Source organism: Syngnathus typhle, linkage group LG1 (genome assembly GCF_033458585.1).
Source record: "Syngnathus typhle isolate RoL2023-S1 ecotype Sweden linkage group LG1, RoL_Styp_1.0, whole genome shotgun sequence".
Taxonomy (NCBI): domain Eukaryota; kingdom Metazoa; phylum Chordata; class Actinopteri; order Syngnathiformes; family Syngnathidae; genus Syngnathus; species Syngnathus typhle.
The window spans coordinates 29,425,374-29,450,593 of NC_083738.1; the positions used below are offsets into that span (position 1 = coordinate 29,425,374).

Sequence of the window (25,220 nt, forward strand, 5' to 3'; positions counted from 1 at the left end):
TTCTCCAATTCTTGCAATTTAGTGGAAAGCTCATTTCTGCTTTACGAATTGAATCAAGAACTATACCGTAAACTCAACAAAATCTATTTTTGGTTGGTGCGGATAGAGCTTTGTGGATCTTATCCATCAATATGACGAGATAACGATTGATAATCCTAAACAATGCTGAGTGTGAGGGATTTTGTCAATCTTCTAACGGCATGCAGATGGATTATGAAAATAACTGACTTCAGTCAGTTGCTGTCAAAGCTGTCCTGTTGGCTCTCCCAATTTGCAGTGACAGACTGTGAAACGTCTTTTAAAGGAATCGTGGGACGTCTTATCCCCAACCGGGGTTAAACAAAAAAGGCGATCAGATTTAGATATCCCTCAAAGCGTTGACTTTGTTCCAACAAGGGCGCGTGTTGAAAGTTAATTGAAAAGCTAACACTGGTGCAGAGCTCACCCGACTCCCGCCACCCGACTTGAATGAAACGTTGCCCCAGGCCGACAACAGACTTTTTTTTTTGTTCTCATCACATTTTTTTTGGGTGTTTCCACAAAATTAGCCACATCAAAACCGTAACGGAAGATATTGTCTTTAAGACAGCTTTTACATAGAACCCATTGAAGGCAGGATATTGCCTTTTCAATGGAAAGTTGTCATTGTCACTCAAAGATATTCATATCACACATTTTCAAGAGACTCTTTCAAGTACTCACAGATGTTTTTCTCATTAGAATACTTTCTCCTAATACTCATATTATCACAATTAAAGCAAGTCAATTCCAACATACGTTGTGACCTGTTCTTATTTTCCTGATTGGAGAATAGGGATCATTTAGTATTTGAGGGATGTTTATAAGTGGATCTTTTTTTAAACCTGACGTCAAAGCTATCAAGGCTGGTTTACAACGTGGAAAAATTATGCTACAAATCTTTAAATGCTTAAATATTGACAGTGTTTATTCATTTTTCTATACGCATTTGGGGTAAAAATTTAACCTTCCTTGAACCCCTCATGGGTAACAAGGAATTAGTTTATAGGAAGCCATTTACAAAATGCATTGTTTATTTTCCTTATGTTTTTTTTATATTTTATTTTCCTGATAGAAGGGAAGGAAGAGGTGTTGATATTTTAACAGTGAGCAGGAGTTAATGTATAACTGCGGCAGGGAGAGCCTTTTTGCACGCCCCCTCCTCCAATAAAGCCATATGCCTCCACCCACCCACCCAGGGTGTTTTGCACTTCCTCTCGTGCGTCACTGCTCCCTCACACTCTTTGGAGTGCGCACATCGGTTGCTGCACTCAACCAGCAGGTTGCTGCACCGGCCGGCAGCCGTGTCGTTTCTCATCTCCTAGTTGCTCTCTCCACTTTTTTTTTTTCTCTTGTTTTTTTTGGGGTGGTCTAACCGACAACCTGCTGATGGAGATGATCTCTTTCCCCGCAGGATATTCATCTGGGGTGGCACAAGTTTATGTGCTCCTTATTGTGGCTTGCGTCTTGTCGGGTCAGTTCAACTTTTCACTTGCCTTTAATTCAGGGGTGTCAAACTCATTTTTGTCGCGGCCCGCATTGTAGTCATAGTTGACTGTCAGCGCCTTATATTATTTACAGTATAGGTTACACGGCAAACTGATGAATAACTGGTTTTGAAATCAGAGACTAGTCAAAACTGTTCAGATTGTTTAAAAAGATGAATGGTAATAGAAATTGCAAGCAATACCGTTTTTTCCATGTATAATGCGCAAAATTTAACTAATTTATTGTCCTAAAATCTGGGGTGCGCATTATACATGGGTACAATTTTATTTTATTTTTATTTATTTTTTCTGTAAAAAAATCATGGTACAACATTTCTGTATTTCTGTTTTGAAAAAGTGAAGACAATTTATAATTTTAGTAATGACACAGAGTCGATAATAATATATATGTGACGGGCCGCATCTGGCCCCCGGGCCGCATCTGGCCCCCGGGCCGCATCTGGCCCCCGGGCCGCATCTGGCCCCCGGGCCGCATCTGGCCCCCGGGCCTTGAGTTTGACACCTATGCTTTAATTGATACCTCACTCATGTTACTTTATGGCTATGTCCTAGTATCATTATCTAAAGACCCCTGTTGCATTTGAAGTAGGAGTGAAACATTTTGAGCTTGCCTTTGATACCTGACTCGTGTTACGTGTGTTTTTACGTAAGAGTGAAACATTTTGAGCAAATTAAGTTCTTGGTTTGTTTTGCACAAAACAAGCCATTTTTGTACAAAACAACCCAACGAATTGAGATGTTATTTTGCAAAGCAACCCAAAGTTGGGCTCAATTGATCATCCACCTTCCTGGGTGGGTCGGTCCAATTTTTAACCCAGCTGTTTGAAGGGTGTAACAACACGTACTTGTCAAGACCTCCGCTTTTGAAAATACATCTAGGCCTTGCTAAGTCTTTTAAGACCTATTGATTTTGCACTCTAAAGTGTGATGACCACCTGCATCACAATTACCTCGAGGCACCGCATTGGGTTCGACTAAATAGTGTATACTTCCGATAAATCCTGCCGTTCAATGCCACTTCAGACCGCCGATTGATTTTGAATGTGCAGCACTGTTATTTTAATGCCACTCTCACATTAACTACCCACTAATTGAACAATGAGGAGGCACCACAAAATATGCTCCATTGGTTTCAATTGTAAAACTACACTCATTTTTTTTCATTTTGGAAATGCTGTGATTTAAAAACTGCAACGGAATCCATGACCCCGATACATACTTTTCTGCTCATGCTACTAGAGTAAAAGTAGTGCTTTGCCTCCATCTCGTGGCATCTTGGTGCCAAGGAACTATGTTTAAGTCAATTGGGGAGCTTCATTTAAGGTGGCATCTTGCTATCAAGGTACCATGTTGATGAGAGTTGAGGTGTTTCATTTTGCCACCCTCTTGTGGCATCTAGGTGCCACAAGTCAATGTTGGAGTTAATTGAGGAGCTCTGTCCAGACAAAAGTGGTGCTTTGCCACCATCTTGTGGAATGCGGGTGCCAAGGAATTATGTTGAAGTGAATTGAGGAGCTCCATTGTGACAAAAGTAGTGCTTTGGCCCCATTTGGTGCCATTTGAGTACCAAGGAGCTATGTTGACGTGAGTTGAGAGATGTCATTTAAAAAAAATTGCAGTGCTGCCTTAGGAAATAGTTTGAATCAGTCTCATTTATCTCATTCCAGTAGCCTGCCAAAACCAACAGCTGTTTTTTAAAAAATGTTTTTTTATAAGAGAATTAGACTGAACAGTATTATACTAAAATAAAAAAACGTAAACACGTGCAGTACCCGCAAACATTAAAATGTCCTCTTCCTTCTTCTCTTCCTCCTTCTCCGTGGGGTGGATTATAAGTGGATAACAAACCAACATCATGTTGCAATAGTGCCACCAGTTAGCATTGTGCTTCTACGTCAAGGAAACCAATGTAAACTGATAAAAGTTTACTTGCCTTCAGTCGTCGGATGTATACAATTTATTGCCACGCTTTCATCAATACAGCCAGAAAAAAAAACGGAGATGCATCCCGCAGAGAATGTCGCTGTTTGACGTCGCAATGCCGCCGATGCGGCACAAGCAGCGGGATGCCCGAACACTTGCTCATCTCCGAGCTTTTGAGTGCACAATTTGATGCTTTATGGCTGCTTGATGTCACAAAGAAAGCGCGGGGGGGATGAAGATAGATGATAAGATTGCTGATGAGGTCGTTGGATGTTGAAAAGGCCAATCTTTGAAGTTTCAGGCATTGCTTGGACTCTTAGCAGCAGTGATGTACATAAACAGGCTTGTGAAAAGCTGAGCAAATATTGGTGGCAAGACATTGAGTTGACTATAGAAATTGGTGCGTCAATAGAGGGGGAAAAGCATTTTCAGTGTAATTTTCAACCAATTTGGAAACTTCTTTGTGCTTTTCTCCAATCTTTTTTTAACTCATAAAATACAGAAGACGGTGGTGGAAATATTAATTGTAGTGACATGTTTATTTTTCCTGTGAATGAGTGTCATGTAGAAAAAAAGCTATTTTTTTTTGTAAAATTTCAGGGAATATTCTCACTTTAAAACTAGTACAGGGTGTCGAAAAAAAAAGCCGCAAGTTGTAAAGATTTTCTTTTTTATTTATTACAATTTCAAACCCGGAAAATTCAGATAGAGAAATGAGTTGTTTTGTGGACTTGGTGATTTGGTTAGTTATCTTAAATGGAGATGAAAAGAAAATACTGTTTGTTTTATTTCAGTCTTCCAAGAATTTGTATACTGGTCAACAACCTTTAATTGAAAATAAACAAAACATTGATCATTTTTTCCCAAGTATATCGGACCAGCAAAAGGAATTCTTGCTTCTTTTTTTTCCTTATGGAACATTTTAAATCTATTTTCCCCCTCGAGTCAACAGAACATACAGCATAATGAGAGTCATATTATTTTTTAACTTATTTGACTGTTCAGTGGGCTAAAAGATGGCCTTTAGAGTTAATCAACTTTATTGATGGATACACACAACAATCAATACACACTTATAAAAGTAAGACTTTCCACTCAAAGGGCAAAAAGCGACGTTCAATACAAAGCGGCCTGAAAGCGTGTGGATTGTATCCACTTTGGGTGACGTGGGGGCGACTTTTGCCACTTTTGTTGAGACGGGTTGAGTTGATACCCTGCGGACTCTTGAAGAGTGAGCACATCCTAGAAAGGGAGGGAGTGCATGCACATGTCTTCACTTACTGGGCTGCTTCGCCATTCTGCTAACGTTTCTAGAAGGATTTGTTTTTCATTCATAGCTTAAGCTCTTGGGGTTGGGGCTTCTTAAAGCACACAAATTGGATGTTCAGTTTCACATCACTCTGATTTTTATAGCTTTTTGAAGCTTGGAACCCTTGAGGGCACGTGTCAAATTCAAGGCCCCTGGGCCGCATCATTTTATAAGACAAATTGTGCATCAAATTCATTAAATTGTCTTCACTTTCAAAAATCATCTTTTTAAAATATTTGAACAGTTTGTACTAGTCTGATTTGAAAATGAGTTCTTTTGTCCGTTTGTTTTGTAGCTTGTTCTGTATATCATATGAGGCGTTCATACAATTATTTCACGATTATTTCACAATCACGATGGCCTTCCGAAGGAAACGATGACTACAATGTGGCCCGCGACAAAAGAGTTTGACACCAAAACCATAAATTGCCTTTTTAGTCTTGAAGGAAACACCAATCTCCCTACCTCATCCTAGCTAACTATCTAGCTCCTGACCTACCTACTACCAATCTTCAACCTATCTTCTCATCTACGTGCATTGCTTCCTAGGAGAAGTGTAATGTAAAGTGGAATATTGTTATTGGACTGATTGTTTCTGGAAGTGAGGGAATCAAATCAATTGCAGATCTGCATGACTACAGCCACAACAATCAGTCTCACTGTATTTTTGGAATTGGATTGTTTAAGCCATTTTACTCCAAAAGAGAATATTTCCTTCAATATTATTGATGTCTGTGTTGTACTCTGCAATAGGCAAACTCCTGCTTCCGTACATGCCTACCGATTACTAACTTATCCCATCGCTGCTTACTTTCCAGCTGCTAACGTGACGGAAGTGTCGCCCTCGTGCCCTCTTGGCTTCTTCCCGTGCGGCAACCTGACCATGTGTCTGCCCCAAGTGCTGCACTGCAACGGTGCCGATGACTGTGGGAACCAAGCGGACGAGGAGAACTGCGGTGAGCCAGTTGACCTGCCAGCCAACCACTTCTTTTCCCACATACAGTGTGTGTCATCACTTTTCATCTGTGTGCTCGGATTTAACCGTAATTAACTCCAAAGCTTTTGATGCCTCCTTCACTCACATTAGTTTTCCTACTTCTCAATCAACAAGCGGAACACTGTGCCTATGGGTTGCCAGATAGGTAGGTAATTATACCTGAGGTAGGAAGTAGGAGCGTGGGTGTAATAGCGAGGCAGGTTGCTTGGTATATAAATTAGTTAAGAGGTTGGTTGGTACACTAATTAGGTTAGCAGGCAAGGAATTGTGAAATAGATAGGTACATTGTTGGGTTGAAGGAGAGCTCGTAGAGTAAAGAAAACATATATTAGAGAAGACTGATGGTCAGATGCAACAAAATGGAATCTGGAGTATACCTAGCATTAGGGCCCAGGTTGACTGTAAGCGAAAGCTTTATCTTTCAGACACTACTGGCTCCTGGTTCTTATTCTGGAATTCACCACAGGAGCCAGACACATTGTTTGTTTTGTATAATGACTGATGTTGACCCTACACGTATACATTGACAGTCGTACTCTCAGTATTTACCCTCTCTTGCCTGTGTCACAAAACTAACTAGCCTTTCCTGCACCGAATATCACAGTAGCATGTTATATTCCGCTGCCTGGTAACAGGAACATAAAGCGCTATCGATCGTCTCTATAAGGGGCTGTATTGTCGTCAGGTCTCGCCAGATGCACATTTGGAGGTGTGTTTAGTTTGTAGCAGTGGCAAAAAAAACAACAAATGGAACAAATGATACTCATCTGTCTCTCTGGAGGTTTCTCATCAATGTCTACCAAGTAATAACTGAGATTATTATTTCGACTAATAGTCAGACAGAGGCATGTTACAGTTTCCCATGTTTGGTACATAGGTAAATAAGTCAGTCGCAGGTCTGTTGGTAGGTAAATGGGTTTGGTTGGTGGAAGGGGAAATAGGCAGGGTGCAGAGTGTAAAATACTATAAAATAGTAGGTAGAAGGATGGTAGGTAGGTAGGTAGGTAGGTAGGTAGGTAGGAAGGTAGGTAAGCAAGCAGGTAGGTAGGTAGGTAGGTAGGTAGGTAGGTAGGTAGGTAGGTAGGTAGGTAGGTAGGTAGGTAGGCTGATTGGTAAGTAGGTAGGTAGGTAGGCTGATTGGTAAGTAGTCGGGAGTGGTCTATGCCAGTAGGTTGGTTGTATAGCAGACACAGAGACAGCTTCTTCCCCCAGGCTGTTGCTCTGATGAACTCACACCACTCTTAGAATCTCAGAGTCATTACTGTGCAATAACATCCTGCTCTCCACACCTTTTTTGAATTTGTCTACACTGTTTGTACTATGTGTCCTCTCTGCATCCATTGCAGCCTGGTCATCCTGGATAAGGGACCTTCCCATCTCTAGTCTCTTATCAAGGTTTCTCATTTCCCCTAGCTGGAGTTGGCAGGCAGCATTGACTTGACAACAACAAACTGCATCCTGCTGGGAGTTCGTTTTTTTTTTTGTGTTCACACTTGGAAAGGAGGTGAAGACAAGGGATGATGCTGCCTTCACAATCCGCTCACTCAATCCAGCCACAATTTTGAAAAATCAGCCCCTCAAAATATGCCATGAAATTTGGTGGAAATGTTTATTATGAGTAGGCCCACAAAAATAGTCTTTAAAAGACATGCTCAAAGAGAAACAGGTGGGAATATGCAAGATGACATCAAGCATTAAAAAAAAGTCTGACAATAACATGCCCGGGAAGACATAAGAAGTCCGCCATTTTATTTTTGAGCAGCCATTTTAGTCTTTCTCTTAATGCAACTCTTAATGAACTCTTAATCCAGTAACTTCACTATTTTGAAAATTCTGCATCCAATGAACAAATGTGAAATTATGAATAGATTCCGAAACATCTTCTGGAAGCCATGCCCAGTTACAAAAGGCATCTGTTATTTTGGTTGGAGGCAGACGTTTTAGGCTTAATTTGACACTCTAAATTCAGCAAATTCAAAATTCAGTAAATTCAATAAATGTATTCAATGTTGGAATTTCCTCCCCTAAACCTTTACTTATTGATGTGAAATTTGGTTGGCCTGTCAATCATGCATGGATCCATCAAAAAGCGTCAACAAGCCATTCCCGAAAAGGCACCGAAGGCTAATTTTCCTTCCCTTTAGTTAAAACAATGTCAGTGCAGCTAACTGAAGGTTTGATCATACCAGTGACTTAATTACGCTTGTTGAATTTCCCCGCCTTCGGCATGAAAGGCCAATTATACCTCCCAAATGTGATGGATGTGGAGGTTGTTGTTTTTTTCTCACTGACCTTTAAGTAGTGATGATGATGATTCATTTTTGCAGGGTGGTGTCATGTGCAAAGCCATGTTTGATCTCACAATCTATGTAGGAGCTGCACGGATAGATCCAAGAATCCATAGAATCGATACTAATGCGAGTACAGAAATACTATACTGACGAACATTTTGAGATACGAACGGGAACCTCGAGACTTTTTCACCTCTACTTACGAAACAAATTCAATATCCGAACCTGTGAGCGATTGTCAGAGCGTGTCAGGTGACGTTGTGACCTGTGTGCGTGTTTCTACCCTTCACTCGGCCAGCTCCAGTGTTCCTGTATGCGAGTTAGCATATTGGAAAGTTCATCCGTAGTTCCTCCGTAGTTTTATCGTCACTCCTAAGAAAGCTAGTGCAAATAACGTCGAGCATAGTTAGAAGAGGGTGTATTCGAATGTAGGAATTAAGCAAACTGTATATGATTACCCCCTTTCTTAAGCGCCTACTTCTATAGTAATTTGTCAAGTCTTTCAAGGTAAAGCTCTTAAACATTAATTTTACATTTTGCATTCATTCTGAAAATTGCTTCAACCTACAACCTCGTAAGTAGAGTTTTCCCTGTATTGGTCTCGCATCGATTCCAAACATCTAGCATCCATCCATTACATTTATTTTTGTGATTATATATATTATATATAGATTATATATTTGTGAAATATATATATTATTTGTATATATTATATATATTTACATGTGTATAAATATATACGTGTTTATATAGATATAGATGATTACATAAATACACACACACGCACACACACACGTGGTTCACAATACAATTACAGCATAGATTGATGTGACATTTTGGTTTGACATTTTCACACACCTGAAGTCATCAAAATGTATTTACGAACCGCTTGTTTGGGGCATTGCTTGCTTTAAGTTCCATTTCTATACAGAGGGAAATATTTTCAAATCAACCCATTTAAGAATACATCCATCCTTGGTCTTCAGTAAGTGAAAACCGAAACCTTCACCGTACTTTCCACGGACTGATCTGATTTCCATGGGGGTCTCCTGTAAATTCTGCAGTCACGAATTTCCAAAGTTGTTGATCTTACTGCCTTGACATTTTTCTCCAGTTAGTTTGAAAAAAGAAAATCAATCCAGTACATTCAAGAAAAACAACTTTTTTGCCTTCAACTAACTAAAAAATGTTTTTGCCTCTGCCTTTGTCTTCTCAAAGAAAAAACAATAGCTCTGTTAGGGGAGGATAAGCGGGTTGGATCAACAAATGAACAAACAAACAGCTGATGACTTTCTATGCCTTCAAAGTCTCCAGTTGCATTCCTCATAGGCAACTTGAAGTGGGGTACCGACTGTCACTTATTTGTATCCCACCTGTATATCGCCACAGTGACTCACACAAAAGACAGTTTAGTTTGAGGGCACATTTTGATTTTGACTTAACATGTTGCGACAAAAGATACGGCGTGGTGAGTCTCCCCAATCTAAAGACGCTCAGGGGGCCTAACCAAGCCCACTCAAGTTAATCCCCGTAATGTGCGTGGACACCTACTGCTCACTTGAATCTGGTCTTTGAAATTGCTACGCTGATGTTCCCAGAGAAAAGCAGCAAAGGCGCAGTGAGGTCGATGAGGCTTTATGGTTATTCATATTTTCATGTCATTGAGGTCCAACGATACTTGCAGGGGGTTGTGGATTCGGTCGATTCGCATGTAATTGGAGGCTGCCCCTTGATGGTTAGAAAAACACGCATGTACAGTGAATGTAGTTACTAAAACATGGGTTCATTTGATAAAAAAAAAAAATAATACTAATGTTTTTCATCTTTAGAAAATATGTACCGCATGCTACATTCACTGAAGACTAACTTCTTTGATGTTGTCCAAATGTCATTGAAGACCATCTGGTCTTTGACGGTTAAAAAGCATACATGATAGGGCAATTGAATATTTGAAATATCTTTGATGTTCACAGAAACTACACTAGGTTTGTCCAAAATTCTTTGAAGTCCATAAAATTTGACTAGCTGCACAGGAGAAGACTGTAAATGTTTTTTTTTTTAGATAGTTACAAGGCATTGAAGACAAATTTGTTTTTGTTCACACAAATGCATCAATGACTAAATGGTCTTTAATGTATACAAGGTTTAGTTGAGGCAATTGAGCTTAGACTGAAGTGTCTTTGATGCTTACAAGACATCTTTTTGAACAAAAAAGAGTAATTTTCTTTGCATTTTCTTGAAGTATTAGGTAATATCAAAGACACGTTAACCCTTGAACCAAAATGTTTTCAAAGGCATCAAAGACAAATCAAAGGCGCTCATGTCTTTTTAATTTGTTGACAGACTTACAGCATTGAGACTCAAACTTTACGGTCAGGAAAATACGCTTTCCTAACATCAACCCTTTTTTTTTTTTATCTTTGGATTTTTCAAATTTCATGTAAGTATGTCATGTAGGTAAGTCGAGTTCATGGTAGTGCTGAGCTGAAAGCTACTTTTGCCATCTGGAACATCCCTGCTGTGATTCCACCGTCTTAACCGTTGACCTGCTAAACCACCATGGTAATTGATATGGCCCCCGAGGCGTCGGCCAGCTCTTCTCATAATTTTTGAAAAAGATGGCATTGGTCGAAAGTGAATCTACGATGAAGATGCATCTGATTATCCACAGCCGGAGGAATGATGACATTTCAGTGAGAGGGGCAGGTGCTTGGCGAGGAAGCCATGAACGTTTCAACTGCACTCATTTTCACTCGCTTTCACGTGTTTCGCAAAGGGGAACACTAGCCTTCCTCTGTTTTTTTTTTTCCTGAGAGATGGATCGCAGTGGTGGTATGTGTGTATGCGCGTGTGTGTGTGTGTGTTTGGGGAGGCTGTTATCAAGTGGAATGAGTTTTTGTGCAAAACAGAAATCGTGGTTTCATACTAGCGCTTCCGCAGATGATCCCCCTACCCTCTTTGTTTCCAGTTATTGGTTTGGTGCGTCAGCCTCTTTGTGCTTTTATACCTTTAGAATTTAATGAATCTGAGAAAGTGAACATATAAATTTAAAAGTGGAAATTTGAAGAAAAATTAGCTCATCAATCAGATGCAGAAAAGAAATCATCCAAAAGTTCTCAATACTTAAACTTTCAAGAAGTCTGACAGCTTTATGAATATTAAAAATGATGACGACTTTAGAAAGAGGCAGCCGTCCATGCCAAACAAATCTGTCTGTCAGAGGTAATAACTTTTTTTTTGTTTTATGTGTCCTTCCGACGACAGATTGAGTTTTCCATGGTGGTCTGATCCATCTCAGTTAGAGGATTAATCAGGTCTCAGTGTGAAGCGAATCAGTGAAGTGAAGTCTTTGACAGAACCGGGACGATAGAGAAAACTCATTGAGCCTTGTCATTGATGTTTGAAAAAAATAGATTGATTGAAGATGCCGTTTCTGATACGGCCAACAACAGTAATTAAAACCTAGATTATAATTCAGATTATAATCAAGAGGAAAAAAACAACATGTTTCTTTGTTATCCCTGCAGATGCGGCTGCATAACGGTCGGTACCTTTTTATCACGCTTTCATTCAAGGCAGGCACTTGTTTTCGCAACACTTGTCCATCAATATGGAAATAAAGACGTGCGTCTTGGCCATCGGGTCGCCGCAAGACATTAAATGCAGCAAGAGGGAATACATGGGAAAAGTGCTTTTTAAGCACTGCTTAAAGGACTTGTGATCAGAAAGCAGAACAATAAAGCAAAACGGGCTCTGGGATTTTTTTTTAATCACTTGGATACTACTCAGTCTTTTGGTGCGTTTACAGCGAACCCACGTTTGTTAAAAGTTCACCATTAGGGCTGATTTTCCTTCTGTTGAAAATTTAGCCCAACTGAATTTCTCAGTGAATAGCCCCGCAATATACTCTCAAATGTATTCTATGTGAAGGTTTTGGATTCATAGGTTAGTCTAAAATTGAGGCAAATGAACCTTGAATATATATGAAAGACAGTACCGAAGGACCCAAATGGAGCCTTTTTTTTTCAACTTATTCATCACTGACAAATTCAGATCCGTTTTTTGTTTTAATTTCACGCTTGATCATAATTTGTTTGGTGTTTTTCATTATTCTTAGGCGGGTCAAAGGTTCTTGTACTTGTTATTTTCCTGCTAAGTGGCGGCACCAGGTCTAAAATTACTATTTTATTGAATCACTTGTTTGTCAGGATAAAATTATTTAATTGTTTAAAATACCCGTAGTGCTATCACCCCATCAACAAGTGTTAATACCTTAGCTACACAAAACAGATGTTAGGGAATGTTCATTTATGTTAATGCTTACGAATGCAATGAAATACATTTGACCTGAACACGTTCCTTTACACATTTGCATTAAGTAATTAAGACAACCTAATCTAATTTCTGAGTGCTTGAAATAATTAAAAAGTTAAAAGAATAATGAAAAAAATCCAGCTGCACTAAACTAATTGCTTACATGAGTTCAAGCTCCAATATTAGATTGCGTGTTTACCTTTCTCTTCACCAACTGTATTGTTTTTAAAAATCACGAGATACTTTTTTTTGGCCAAGATTTTGCTGAGTACCGTACAGTTGCGATAAAGAAAACGCAGTTTCTTTAAGTATTTCAAAAACCATTTCAAATCGCCAAATGAACCTGACATACATGTTTTTGTCCACATCAAAAAGAATTCCGTTATTCAGTACATTTGCATACCTTTCGCATCTTTGTAATCTGCAGCCATAAGAAGTACAAATCCATTAGTATGCATGTGAACGTTGGTACACAAGATTCAATTTTCATGGGCTTTGAGATCCCCGCAGCGATAAATAATCAGATAAAACCTTTACGTCTCCAGGGAAGAAATCTTAGCGAGGCAAACGCATTGTCTTCACCGCATTCAGATTATCTTTAGATGCTGTGATTATTCATGCCTTGCATCATGGAGAAAAAAACACAGAACATGTCTTGGTAATGCCATTGCTGTATCAAACATGTAAAATTCCCGGTGGCGAGCAAAGTGTTTTGTTCACTTCTTGAAATATTCCTGCGCTCATTGTGCGTTTTTCCACATTTCTCATTATGATGGCTCGCTTCAAGGAGATCCATTCTTTGGGAAAAAATGCCTTTCTTGTCAAAGCGTAGGCAATTGTACGAACCACAAAAGAGTAAAGCAATCGAAAAGTGCCACAAATGCTTGACCTACATAAGTAGGTGAGCAAATTGAAATGTAATGTTCGTACATATACAATTTGTGACTTTCTGGATGGAGCGCCGTGACATCTTTCAAGTGTAATTTTTTTTCCTTGGCTCAATAAGGTTTTTGAAAGATTGTTCCAAGGGGTCCAGCAGGGTTCAGGATCCACCTGAGAGGGGGTATCAGGCACAGCACCTCCCCTCTTCAAAAAGAAATAAAGTACTGTACATGTAGAATTTCAAATTTCCGTTTACCAACCGTGTTCTTAACATTAAAGACAATCTGGAATCTCGGGAAAAAAAAAATCCAACACATTATTGAATCGCTCATCATGCATTGAGTCCCTGTGGTCAAAGCACAAATCAAACTGAAGCGCCCCGCTCTGGGCTTTGATTAATTGTTGGCGGATAGGAAATGAAGGACAGGCACCTGATGAATGCGAATGGCGTAATGGGTGACACACTCGATAAAAAAGCCAAGAAGAAGAGAAAAGCTGTCCTCACCGCCGAGTGATAAAAGCAGAGTGATTTCTATTGATGCTCACCTTGAACTACAGTTGCCCTCCATACAATATGGTAGAAGATCATTTTGTATTCAGACAGTTTTGCATGTTTCAAGACACGAAAAAAGCATTTAGAATCTTACGTGATGCTTACATATGTAGTTGTCAACAAAGAAGACTCTTCTATTAAACTGGGCTTGTACACGTACAAGATAAATTAGTCTTCACAGACCCTAACATGAGTTTTACATAAAAAAAACAGTTTTAAAGATCAGATGCAAATCTGGTAAACATCAAAGACCCGTATGCAGTTCTTAGAGAACTTAACACCAAAGAGCATTTGACATTTTTTTTGAAAATTGAAAATGATGGAATGTTTCTCATCCTTCCTCAGGAGATAACAACGGATGGCCGCACCTCTTTGATAAGTTCTTTGGAATGCCGAACCACAGTGACAGAACAAAGTCCAACGTGTGCCGTGGGTTCTCTTTTTTATTGTTCGCCTCGCTTTGTTAAATTCAAAATATACTGTTGTGTATTTGTTTGCGTTGAAATTCATTGAAGACTCCATAAGTGCTAACTACCCTGGCTCCTCCTTTACCACACATGTGATTGCACTGACCCAAATTCTCCCTCCCACCAGTGCTTGGCCTCATTCCGGACTCGTGCCAGTGTCGGGATCTGGAGCTGGACTGTGACGGCACGCAGCTCCGCGACGTGCCAGTGGTGGCTGTGAACGTCACCATGATGTGAGTAAGGAGCGCTCGCTGTTAATTGCTTTGAAGACCACATGTGCCTTCTAAAATCTAACTTTGGTTGTTACCCACCCATCAAATATTGATAAAATCACCTTTCAGTATACATTTGTGACGACAGTGATGTGCGTATGTCTCGTGTTATCAGGTCCTTGCAGAGGAACCACCTGCAGAAGCTGAAAGCAAACGCTTTCTTCATTTACCAGAACCTGCAGAAACTGTGAGTTTTACGTTGCACTCGTTAATGCATCGCAAAAATTGTTCCAGGCGGTTCCATTTCAGGCCAAAACAGTGAGACCAGCTGGATTTGCGAATTGAGTGATAGAAAACTAGTAGCATTAAACATTCACAGACAATGTTTCTTTCTTTTTTCACATTCTATGTTACATCCCAAATTGTGATGGATTGATTTTTCCCGAAGATTTTACACGCAATAATGACTTTTCTTTTAAACGACAAGTACATAAGTATTGACAGCCTTTGCTCAATTCCCCTGACTGTAATTTTAGCAGAAATTGCCGCCCGCAGTCATTTTCGGTTCTCTCCAGAGAGCTGATTTAATTCGATTCACATCTGGGCTCTGGCTAGGTCACTCAAAGACAATCACGGAGTTGTCTCAAAGCCAATCCTTATCTGTGTGCTTAGAGTCGTTGTTGATGGTCGTTGATGAGTGCTGCTTTCCACCTGGCCAAAACCCAAATTTTCCTTCTCATATGTCAGCATCCTTCACGAGACCTTGAAAAGAATGAATTTATTCCATTTTGGAATGAAGCTGTAACATAAAAAATACTTTCCAGATACACTGTACACTGTGCAGTTTCTCCAATGTGCTCGTACATCTTGTATTTTGGTTTGTGTGTGTGTTTCTTAAGATATCTGCAACACAATGAGATCGAAGATGTCAGCCCAACTGCTTTCAGAGGACTGTACAATCTCACCAGGCTGTAAGACTCATCGTATCGCATGAAAAAACAATTCCGGGGACATTGTTAAAGACTGAAGAGTTGAGATAAAAATCCGCCCTAGACAGTTTCACTGATGGAGACGAAATTGGGTTGGCATGTCATTTATGAAAAGATGCACAAAAAAAGTCTGTCAGAAACTAAACAGAAAGTTTGCAATTCCGGTTGAAAGTAATTATTTAGCGTGAATTCCAGAGCTCCTCTCAGAGTGAAAAACAAAACATCCCCAAGATTTTCAAACGTGTCTTGTCTAATTGTTTTCATTTTTGTGAGCATACCCCCCACCCCCCCTTTCAGAAAAAACATCAACATTTTGTTTTTAAATAATAGTCTCGACATTTTGAGTGCACGTCTCAAAGACCCTTGCCTGAACTTGAACAGAAAGTTGGTCATTTTTGTTTGAAGCAGCCATTTTGGCCTTGATCTAAGGAATTTCTCATTCTTTTAACAAGCAAACCCTTTTTGAGGGGCCTCAATGCTACCGAAACAAATGTGTGTCTATCCTGATGAGAATTAAAAAAAAGCAGGAGGGTCCAGGGCTAGGTTTTATTTAATTTACAATACGTTGCGCGCCACAATACTACCTTTGAGTTAATGAAAAAAAAAACCCACCTTTAATTGTGGTTTTCACATTTATTTCAAAGATTAACAGCAGGGCTTAATAAATGATGACAAACAAAAATAAAAGCAGTGTTCATGCTTCTATGGTATAGTAGGACTCAGAGATTTCCTAAAAAATGCTTACATTTCAAATGTGATCTTATATTATTTCTTGATGTATTTTTTTTGTAGATATCTGAACTACAACCGCATTTCCATGCTGATGCCCGGTGTATTCAGGGACCTGCATAAACTGGAGTGGTTGTATGTCCGCTGATTGTTGAAAAGCACTCATTCCCTTCCACTGGAGGGAATGCTTTCTCAACACTCAACGATCCAATCAGACAGACAAATTATGTGTTTTAGGATCTTGGAGAACAATAACATACATCACATCTCGTCCAACGCTTTTTCAGGACTCAACTCACTGGTCTTGCTGTGAGTTCCTTTCTTTTGTACTGACCCTTGAAAGCATCATTTTGTGTGACGGATTGAATTATGTGTGTCCTCACTGTGATTGAAAGGGCTTTGCTGAACAACACTCTGACAAAGCTAGATGACATTTGTCGTGAGATGGCCAGACTCAACTGGCTGTAAGTACAAAAAGTCATCATTATGCTGTCTGGTGCAAGTTGGGTAGAAAATGGATTTTTTTCTGCTAAGCCGCCACAAAACCAGAAAATGGAATAAGCTGAATGTTGGATGAAGCCATGTGGCCAATTGTGTCATCAGTTAAATGCCTTAAAAAAATCAATTTACTAACCCACAGAGAGAGAGAGAATATTACGTACTATATGCAATATTTACTCATATGTGCATCATATTTATTTTTATTTCATTTAGGGATTTGGAGGGAAACTTGATCGAGACCTTGGAGAATGTGTCGTTCTACTCTTGCAGTATGCTGACAGTCTTGTACGTTTCAATATTAATGATGTGTGGGCCTTTGAAGCGCCTTTAGACGCTTTAGTGGTTATTATAGGATTTACAGATACAAATACACTTGACTTGACTTGCTTACAAGTGTAAAATTCACACTCAGTCCATTGCACATATTTTTTATGAATGAATTAAAGTACATATTTACATCAGTTATTCTTCAATGCACATTTTTTTGATACACATTTGTTATATTGGAAGTATTTTTACTTATATTATCTATTATTGTTTTTTTTTGTCATTTATTATGATAAATCCTCCTTATGGTTTTTATTGTTAAGGGTTCTCCAGCGCAACAGGATCAGCTACATACATGAGCAAGCCTTTTCGGTCCTCCAAAAGCTTGGAGAGTTGTAAGTGTTTGACTTTTAATAGTCATTAGACATATTCTTAATGTTTTATTATTTATTTGATCTTACATGTTGTTGTTTTTTTTACACAGGGATCTGTCGAGCAACAGACTGATGAAGATCCCACTTAATCTCTTCTTCCCTCTTGGGGATTTGCTTCAACTGTGAGTTTTATCTGTATTTATTGTGTTATCTAATACATTCTCTCAGTCAAAGACAATCAATTTCTTAGCAACTTGAAATTTGGTAGTGATGTCAATCATGAGTATACGCACAAAAAAAGTCATAGCCATCTGAAGGATTCTTAAATATAATTCAACCCAGTTTAACTTAGAAATGTGAAACTTTATGCCTTTATGGACATGTTTCCACTGGCTAGATCTGGTGACCTTCTTTTATTTTACAGAAACATTTCATACAATCCCATCAGAGAGCTGCAGGTGGACCACTTTGACAAGCTACTTAAACTGAAGTCCTTGTGAGTATGAGTGTTGTGCTTTGTCTAACACACACGCACAAACACTACAGTTAAAAATTTTGGGGTCACTAAGAAATTAGTCCTTATTTTTAAAATAGAATTGCTATTTTGTTAATGAAGAAAACTTTAAACTAATCAGGAATACACTCAATACATTGATGCTTGCGTCTGTTTGTCTCAAAATCATGTTCCCGTGTGTTTTTCTTTTCTCCAGGAGCATCGAGGGCATCGAAATTGCCAACATCCAAGGCCGAATGTTCGAGCCTCTTAAATACTTGACCCACATGTGAGTTTGAAGCCATTCTCACTCGCTCATCTGTACAACATTTCCACCAATCGGGAGAGTAGGAAGACAATGTAATCGAGGGGTCACCACTTCAGGTCCTTGAGGGCTCCTATAAACAATGTTTTAGATAAATTTGTTAGTATTTTATTCTTTTTTATCTCATCAACAAATCCAAAGTGGCCTGTGAGCATGAAACTTTGTTCACCACATTCTTTACTGAATGGTATTTGAGCGAGAGTATTTCCCAGACACGTTATTAATTAAATGCCCGCGACCTCTTTGAGCTACTGCTCCATGGATGACTTTTGGATTGTTTGAAATTAGGAAAAAATAATTGAAATGCAAATGTTCAATCTTTCCAGTACATCACTCAAAATCTCACCACAGGAAATGAATGTACTGCGACAACAGTCTGCCTGATTATTTTTAATGTGTTATTATTGTTTATTCATGTTTTGTGTAATTAACTAGAACACGTGTGTGCGCGCATGTGCTTGGCAGCTACTTCAAAAAGTTCCAGTACTGCGGCTATGCGCCTCACGTGCGCAGCTGCAAGCCCAACACGGACGGCATCTCGTCTTTCGAAGACCTGCTGGCCAACATCGTGCTGAGGGTCTTCGTCTGGGTGGTCTCGGCCACCACTTGCTTCGGCAACATCTTTGTCATCTGCATGCGCTCGTACATTCGCTCCGAGAACAAGCTACACGCCATGTGCATCATCTCCCTCTGCTGTGAGTTGCCACGTCAATTATGGATTATGATAAGGCTGTGTTATATAAGGATATTACGTAATTATAGATATTCATTTTCTACATATGTTACAAAGGGAATCACTTCTTGGCAGATTATTCATCACCTACAAGATATTTGATCCAGATCTGATTTTATGGGGAGTGGAAGGGAATAATTCAATTAGAACAGCAGACATACATTTTTGGAAAATTTGGTCAAATTGATTTTTTTTCTCCCACGTTAAAGCTAATATTCTTTTTATTTGGGCTAAGTGAATATATATTGAGCAATTGGTTTTTCAAAGAGGTCTTTAATGATGTTTTATCACAAAATCATCAGTTCAGGAAATTACCGCCTCGTGAGGATGAAGCGGTTCAGAAAATGGATGGATGGAATCGCCCTCCCCCCCAGAAAAAAGTCAAAAATAGATGTTTTCATTGCAGATTATCATCACGCTTAGCCATTTGTGCCCACAGAAAGAGATCAAGCCTGTGTGGGATTTACACTGGTTTATTTGACATCTCATTTGCGTCATTGTCTACCATTGAAATTCCTTGTCAGTCTCAGCCTTTTTGTTTTTCAGTCGCAAGCCAAATATCTGGATATCATCTGGATAAAAAACATAATCACAGTAGCATTTGTACAGAAGGACAATTTCAATCATGAAGGTGCTTTGCAAAATTCACACCATTCTTGTGATTTAAATTGGATACACATTTTTCTGCACTTAAATTGCAGAAGCAGTTGCACAATGGCATAGTGGTCATTTGTTTCGACTAAATACACAAAGATGACTTCCGGAAATGATTTCGTTGCATTTCTCAGAGAAAGTTATGTCCTTTGTTGCATCAAAATATTTGTATCATCTTGTACAATAACATGCTAGGTGATTGTTCATGCTTCTACATAAAACTCACTATGGGGGCTACATTTTCCATGGATAATTGACTTTGTGGGTATTTTCAGATTTTTTTTTGCCCTCAGCATTTACATCCATCCTTGTTAACACACTGACTGTATATTAAATATGTATCAAAGACAAATTTAGGACTTTTTTGTATTTGTAAAATTGTTTTGATTTAGTGAGTCCTATAAGATATAATCAACCCTAATTAACCCCTAATTTAGGTTTTGTGGTTCCTATAAGATATAATCAACCCTAATTAACCCCTATGCACCACCACTACACACACACGCACACACACACACACACACACACACACACACCCTAGGCAAGAAATCCTAACTCCGCCTGTGGTGGAAGGTGCTGTAGTGGTAGTGAGAAACTTTTGTGTAACGTGCTGCATTGCATGCATGACTGGTTTCTTCTCTCTTGGTGCTTCCTAGTTTTTATCGCATTGATTTCTGCAGAATTTCCACTAAATGCATTTCGTTGTTTATCTTATGGCAGACTGATGATTATCTGGGAGCCCTTTTCCCTCCTCTATATCTTTTCATGGCATACCTTCGACATACTCAGTTTTATCTTTTCTCCATCATTACATTTCCCATCTTATTCTTTTTCACTGTCTTTGAAGGAAAGAAAGGGCCAGCATAAGCAGATCCGGTTTAGACCATTTTGATAGCTTACCAAATTACTTTGACATTTCTTGCTACATTAAAAGCCAAATGCGGATTTGATGTGTCTTCAATTGGCTGATAACGGCGTGCCTGCAAAAATTAAAAAAGGGCACACGGCTTTCTTTAAGCTACTGACGTACATCAATCCAATATCATTTACCACTCACTTGCATTCAAATCCGCTTTTTTACCTTCAGCGCTTTGCATGAAATTATTTTCCTTTGTGTTGTTACATTTCTGACCCTTTGCACTTTTAATATGGTTCTTATATTTGTCACATACCAGGAGCTCCGTCTTTAATTGCTACACTGATTCTCCACACAACCTTTGGTCTGAATTCAGACAGGATCTTCCTAATTTGTTTGACATCTGACATTATAGCATTAATCACCAACCCGCTTCTTTCTTTTGCTATTTTCACAGACCAAAGAAGTAAGAAATGGGCGTTTGCGCCGTTGTGGGCCTGAACACATTTGCAAGCGACTCATTCCGTGCACCGTTCGAATTGCATAAATCGAATGAATGACGAAGGCTACTACGTGCTAGATATTACTGGTGAATACTCATCCCACATTCCCTTGTCAGGCGCAGATGGGTTGATGGGCATCTACCTGTTCATGATCGGGGCGTACGACCTGAAGTTCCGCGGCGAATACAACCGACACGCCCAGGCCTGGATGGACAGCGGCCAGTGCCAGGTGATCGGCTCCCTGGCCATGCTGTCCACCGAGGTGTCGGTCCTGCTGCTCACTTACCTGACTCTGGAGAAGTACATCTGCATCGTGTACCCCTTCCGTTACCTGACGCCAGGTTGGCGCCGTACCGTGACGGTGCTCCTGGGCATCTGGGTGTTCGGCTTCATGGTGGCATTCCTGCCCCTGGCCTTCAAGGGGCTTTTCCGGAACTTCTATGGTACCAACGGTGTGTGCTTCCCACTGCACTCGGAGCAGCCCGAGACGCTCTGGGCACACGTTTACTCCATCGTCATCTTCCTGGGTGAGTGTGCTTAGAGGTAGGAGTTGGAGTTCAAGGGTTGGTGTTAAGGTTCATTGATGAGACTAGACGGTTGAGGGTCATATAAGATTTGACTGTGATCACTTGTGATTTTATGGGGTGTCTCTGTCTGTACTGCCCCCTACAGGTTTGAACCTTGTAGCATTCCTGATCATCGTGCTGTCATACGCCAGCATGTTCTACAACATCCAGCGCACGGGTACGCAGACCACCAAGTACAGCAACCACATCAAGAAGGAGGTGACCATCGCCAAACGCTTCTTCTCCATCGTCATGACAGACTCCCTTTGCTGGATCCCCATTTTCGTCCTCAAGATACTGTCCTTGCTGCAGGTGGAGATTCCCGGTATAGTATACCGCAGTTTTAGGAATTAAAGGGTACTACATAGTTTGTTTGTTTTTTCTAAAGGTTTCGGTGTTCAGCATTCATGTTAGGTTACATGAGGATTTTTAAGGATTGCTTGAATGGCCTTAGGAGATATTGTTTGGGTTTAACGATAATTTGAGGTTTTAATGGTTAGGGTTGTAAGGGTACAAGTAAGTTCTTATTTTTTTGAAGGATAAGTGTTGTGTGTGGTGTTAGGGTTATGCGTTGTAAGGATTAGTGTAAGTGCTGTTTTGCAGATGTGTGCCTTCAGTGTCCTAAAGGGCCTCGGTTTGTTTCAAGAGCCACTTTCAGTGTGTTTGCATGGGTTAGGGGTATAAGCTGGAGTGCTAATTTATTACCTGGCATGCTTCCTAATGAGAACCCCTATTGGGATGTGGTGGATTCATTATGTGGCCAAATTGCTTTTGAGTGAAGTGCCCAATTAAAGGTATCCTCCAAAGCAAACGGCATAATGACCACATGGGGCGATAAGTAAATCCATATTTGTAATCCCTAATTAGCCTTTTTGTGCCACCTCCTTCCTTTTGCCCCTGTAGGCACAATTACCTCATGGGTGGTCATATTCATCCTGCCCATCAACAGTGCCCTTAACCCCATCCTTTACACCCTGACCACCCGCCCCTTCAAGGAGACCCTGATGCAGGTGTGGGCCAACTATAGGCAGCGTAGGCCAGTGGTAGCAAGTCACCCCATCCATCAGCCCTCGCTCACCTGGCAGGAAATGTGGCCACTGCAGGACTCCAGCCCAGCGGAGGGACGTCATAGAGATGGGACCGAGGCCAACCCCGCTAAGCTAGTCAGCCGCGTGGAAAATGACACTGGCGTTCCCGTGTGAATCCGCTACGGAGTCAGCGGCGGTGCGCTCGATTGGAAATGAACTGTTTGGGCGCTGACCTCGACCAAGTTTGAGCAATCTTGATTATGTGGCAAATTTGCAAGTTGACTTGAACAACACATCCTACGTTGGTACCTTCCACACATGAAAGCAAGTCAGCAAAACATCAGGGAAAAAAAGCAGTGTGATAGCCAGCATGAGTCTTTTTAGAGACTCCTATCACAGCAGAGCTAGTTCATGGTTCGTCGTTTTATGTCCTTTTTAATCTTCTTCTTTCGGCACAGCATATCAGTCGTTTCCATCTCACTCTATCCTCTGTATCTTCTTCTGTCACGCCAGCCACCTGCATGTCCTCCCTCACCACATCCATACATTTCCTCTTTGGCCTTCCTCTTCTCCTAAGCACACGTCCAAGCCATCTCATTCTCGTCTCTCTGACTTTGTCTCCAAACCGTCCCACCTGAGCTGTTCCTCTAATATGTTCATTCCTAATACTGTCCGTCTCTAAGCCACGCAACATAGCTGGACGCACTACTGCCTTGTAGACTTTCCCCTTCATGCTTGCAGATCACTCTTGCCACATTTCTCCACCCACTCCATCTGCCAGCACTCTCTTCTCCACCTTTCTGCCACACTTTCCATTACTTTGGACAGTTGACCCCAGGTCATTTAAACTCATCCACTTTCACTCATAAAGTTTCTTGTTCTTTTTAATATTGGTATGTACCAATCTTTCAGGCTTCACAATGCATGGAAAGATTATTTCTAATCAATTTCACTGTGGCCTTGGTTGTACGGATTTTGGTTTGTGCAATAAAAATGAAGCTAAGAAAAGCAAAGTAACTCAATCAAGATGTCCACCATCGCCTGTGCCCGCTGAATTTGACCTTGCTGTATTTTGTTCTGGAATCAAAGTTACAACACAAAATTGGAGGATTTTTTTTTTTTTTTAATCAAAAGCATCCGCATACAGGTTTCTACGAGGTGATTAGAAAGAAGAACAAATACTTTGCGTTCACTCACAATATTACACTTTAGGGGCTTTGTAAGTTACAATAGGCAAATAAAATGAGGAGATTACTTCCAGATTCATAAAACCCCCAATAACTGTACAGGCAATGGTTTAACCCGTGTGTTATTTTAGGGGTCAAAATGATTCCAGTTAAATTATATATTTATTTAAAATGTTTTTAGAAATTAGGATATGGCCTCATTATTTTCTTTTCAATTTTCTTTTCTTTATTATATATTTTTCTATGCATTAGTTTTGAATATATTTAGTGGGTCACACAAATTAACCAGCATAGGAACATTACCATTACCAATGTGCTCATGTAGCAAGACACACCTGGCCACCTGCGAGTGTTGCAGGAAAAGACAAAAAATGTCAAATGAAATTACATCTTACATACCTTAGCCTTCGGCAAGTTCCATTCCGACTCTGACTGATTTTTACATTTATTGTTAATATAATCAATGTCTTTGTTGTTTTGCAACTGAAGCAGCAGCTACCTCGGCTTGTTGGAATGCTTCCACAGCGGCCTTGAAGGAACTCAGAAAGTGACATTCTATATATATGTCTGTTCATTTCAGTTGTGTTTAAAATGCAGTGTGCCCAATTTACTTCATAACAAACTGCTCGTCCAAATTGATTAATACATCTTGTCGAATTAAAATGAAATGAGAAATAATGTTTTGGTGACTCGCTATGTTGGTTAATCAATTTTCCTCAAGCTTTCAAGGATTACCTCAAATCAATGATGGAGCGAGGTCATGTATTTTGAATTAAATGCGGTGACATCGTACAAAATGTAATTCAATAATTTGCTAGCGACAAATCTGAGGATGCACAAAACACAACTTTTAATTTAACTTAAAGTGAAAGTCAACTCCTTAGTTACAAAATATTGAATAATCTAGTTTAAGTAACATCCAGCAGGTATGGTTATTTTTCTACAGATTTCATTGCATTGCTTGGTCATGCTTTCAAAATGTTTTAATAGGATTTTATGGGATTTTTGGTTACATTCCCCAGCTGGACTGGGCTTTGGTTGTGGATCATGACAACATATTTTTGCATTGGATGCTTTGCTCTTAGCACACTGTGTTATATGAATTCCAATGGAAATCATCTTCTCTCCAGACTATATATAATATAAACATTTGTTGCTGATTTTTCCTTGCTCAGCATTTTACTCAATGACTGTTTATCTGCTAGTTCTTGAATTAATGTCTGTGGGGATTGTTGATGGATTTATTTGATGTGTGTCGTGGCTTTAATTGTTGTCTGTACTGTGACAAATTAAATAAATAAAAATTGGTCAAAATTTTATATATTTCTGCGTAGGGCCCCCTGGAGGTTTGAACCGGCTCTGCAGTCAACGATAGGAATTTACAAAAACAATGGTCAAGCAAAAAACACCAGCAACCTCCAACCACTTGTTAAGAAGGCTGCAAAATTTGAACAAATGCGAAAATAATCAAATATACAAAAGGAGGCTGCAAAATTTTCAAGGCTCACAGTTAACCGGAGAACGGATTTGACCATTCTACT

The 25,220-nt window shown here is 39.8% G+C and overlaps 1 protein-coding gene across 1 annotated transcript; it reads left to right on the forward strand.

Annotated features, from left to right (window-relative positions):
* Positions 1-1,264: 1,264 nt before the first annotated feature.
* On the forward strand, positions 1,265-24,952 carry LOC133165363 (relaxin receptor 1-like). Its single transcript, XM_061294952.1, has 18 exons — positions 1,265-1,492; positions 5,577-5,714; positions 14,141-14,224; positions 14,390-14,495; positions 14,650-14,721; positions 15,374-15,445; positions 16,256-16,327; positions 16,430-16,501; positions 16,588-16,656; positions 16,907-16,978; positions 17,284-17,355; positions 17,445-17,516; positions 17,759-17,830; positions 18,045-18,116; positions 18,618-18,847; positions 21,015-21,425; positions 21,571-21,789; positions 22,368-24,952. Exons 1-18 carry the CDS (start codon positions 1,408-1,410, stop codon positions 22,664-22,666), a joined length of 2,289 nt encoding a protein of 762 aa, XP_061150936.1. The 5' UTR covers positions 1,265-1,407; the 3' UTR covers positions 22,667-24,952.
* Positions 24,953-25,220: the final 268 nt, after the last annotated feature.

Excerpts from the sequence above, each read along its gene's own strand:
- LOC133165363 (XM_061294952.1), top strand. The coding sequence starts at position 1,408 with ATGGAGATGATCTCTTTCCCCGCAGGATATTCATCTGGGGTGGCACAA. Across the intron at positions 16,657-16,906 it reads ATGGCCAGACTCAACTGGCT|GGATTTGGAGGGAAACTTGA; the intron begins GTAAGTACAAAA and ends TATTTCATTTAG. Across the intron at positions 21,790-22,367 it reads GCTGCAGGTGGAGATTCCCG|GCACAATTACCTCATGGGTG; the intron begins GTATAGTATACC and ends TTGCCCCTGTAG.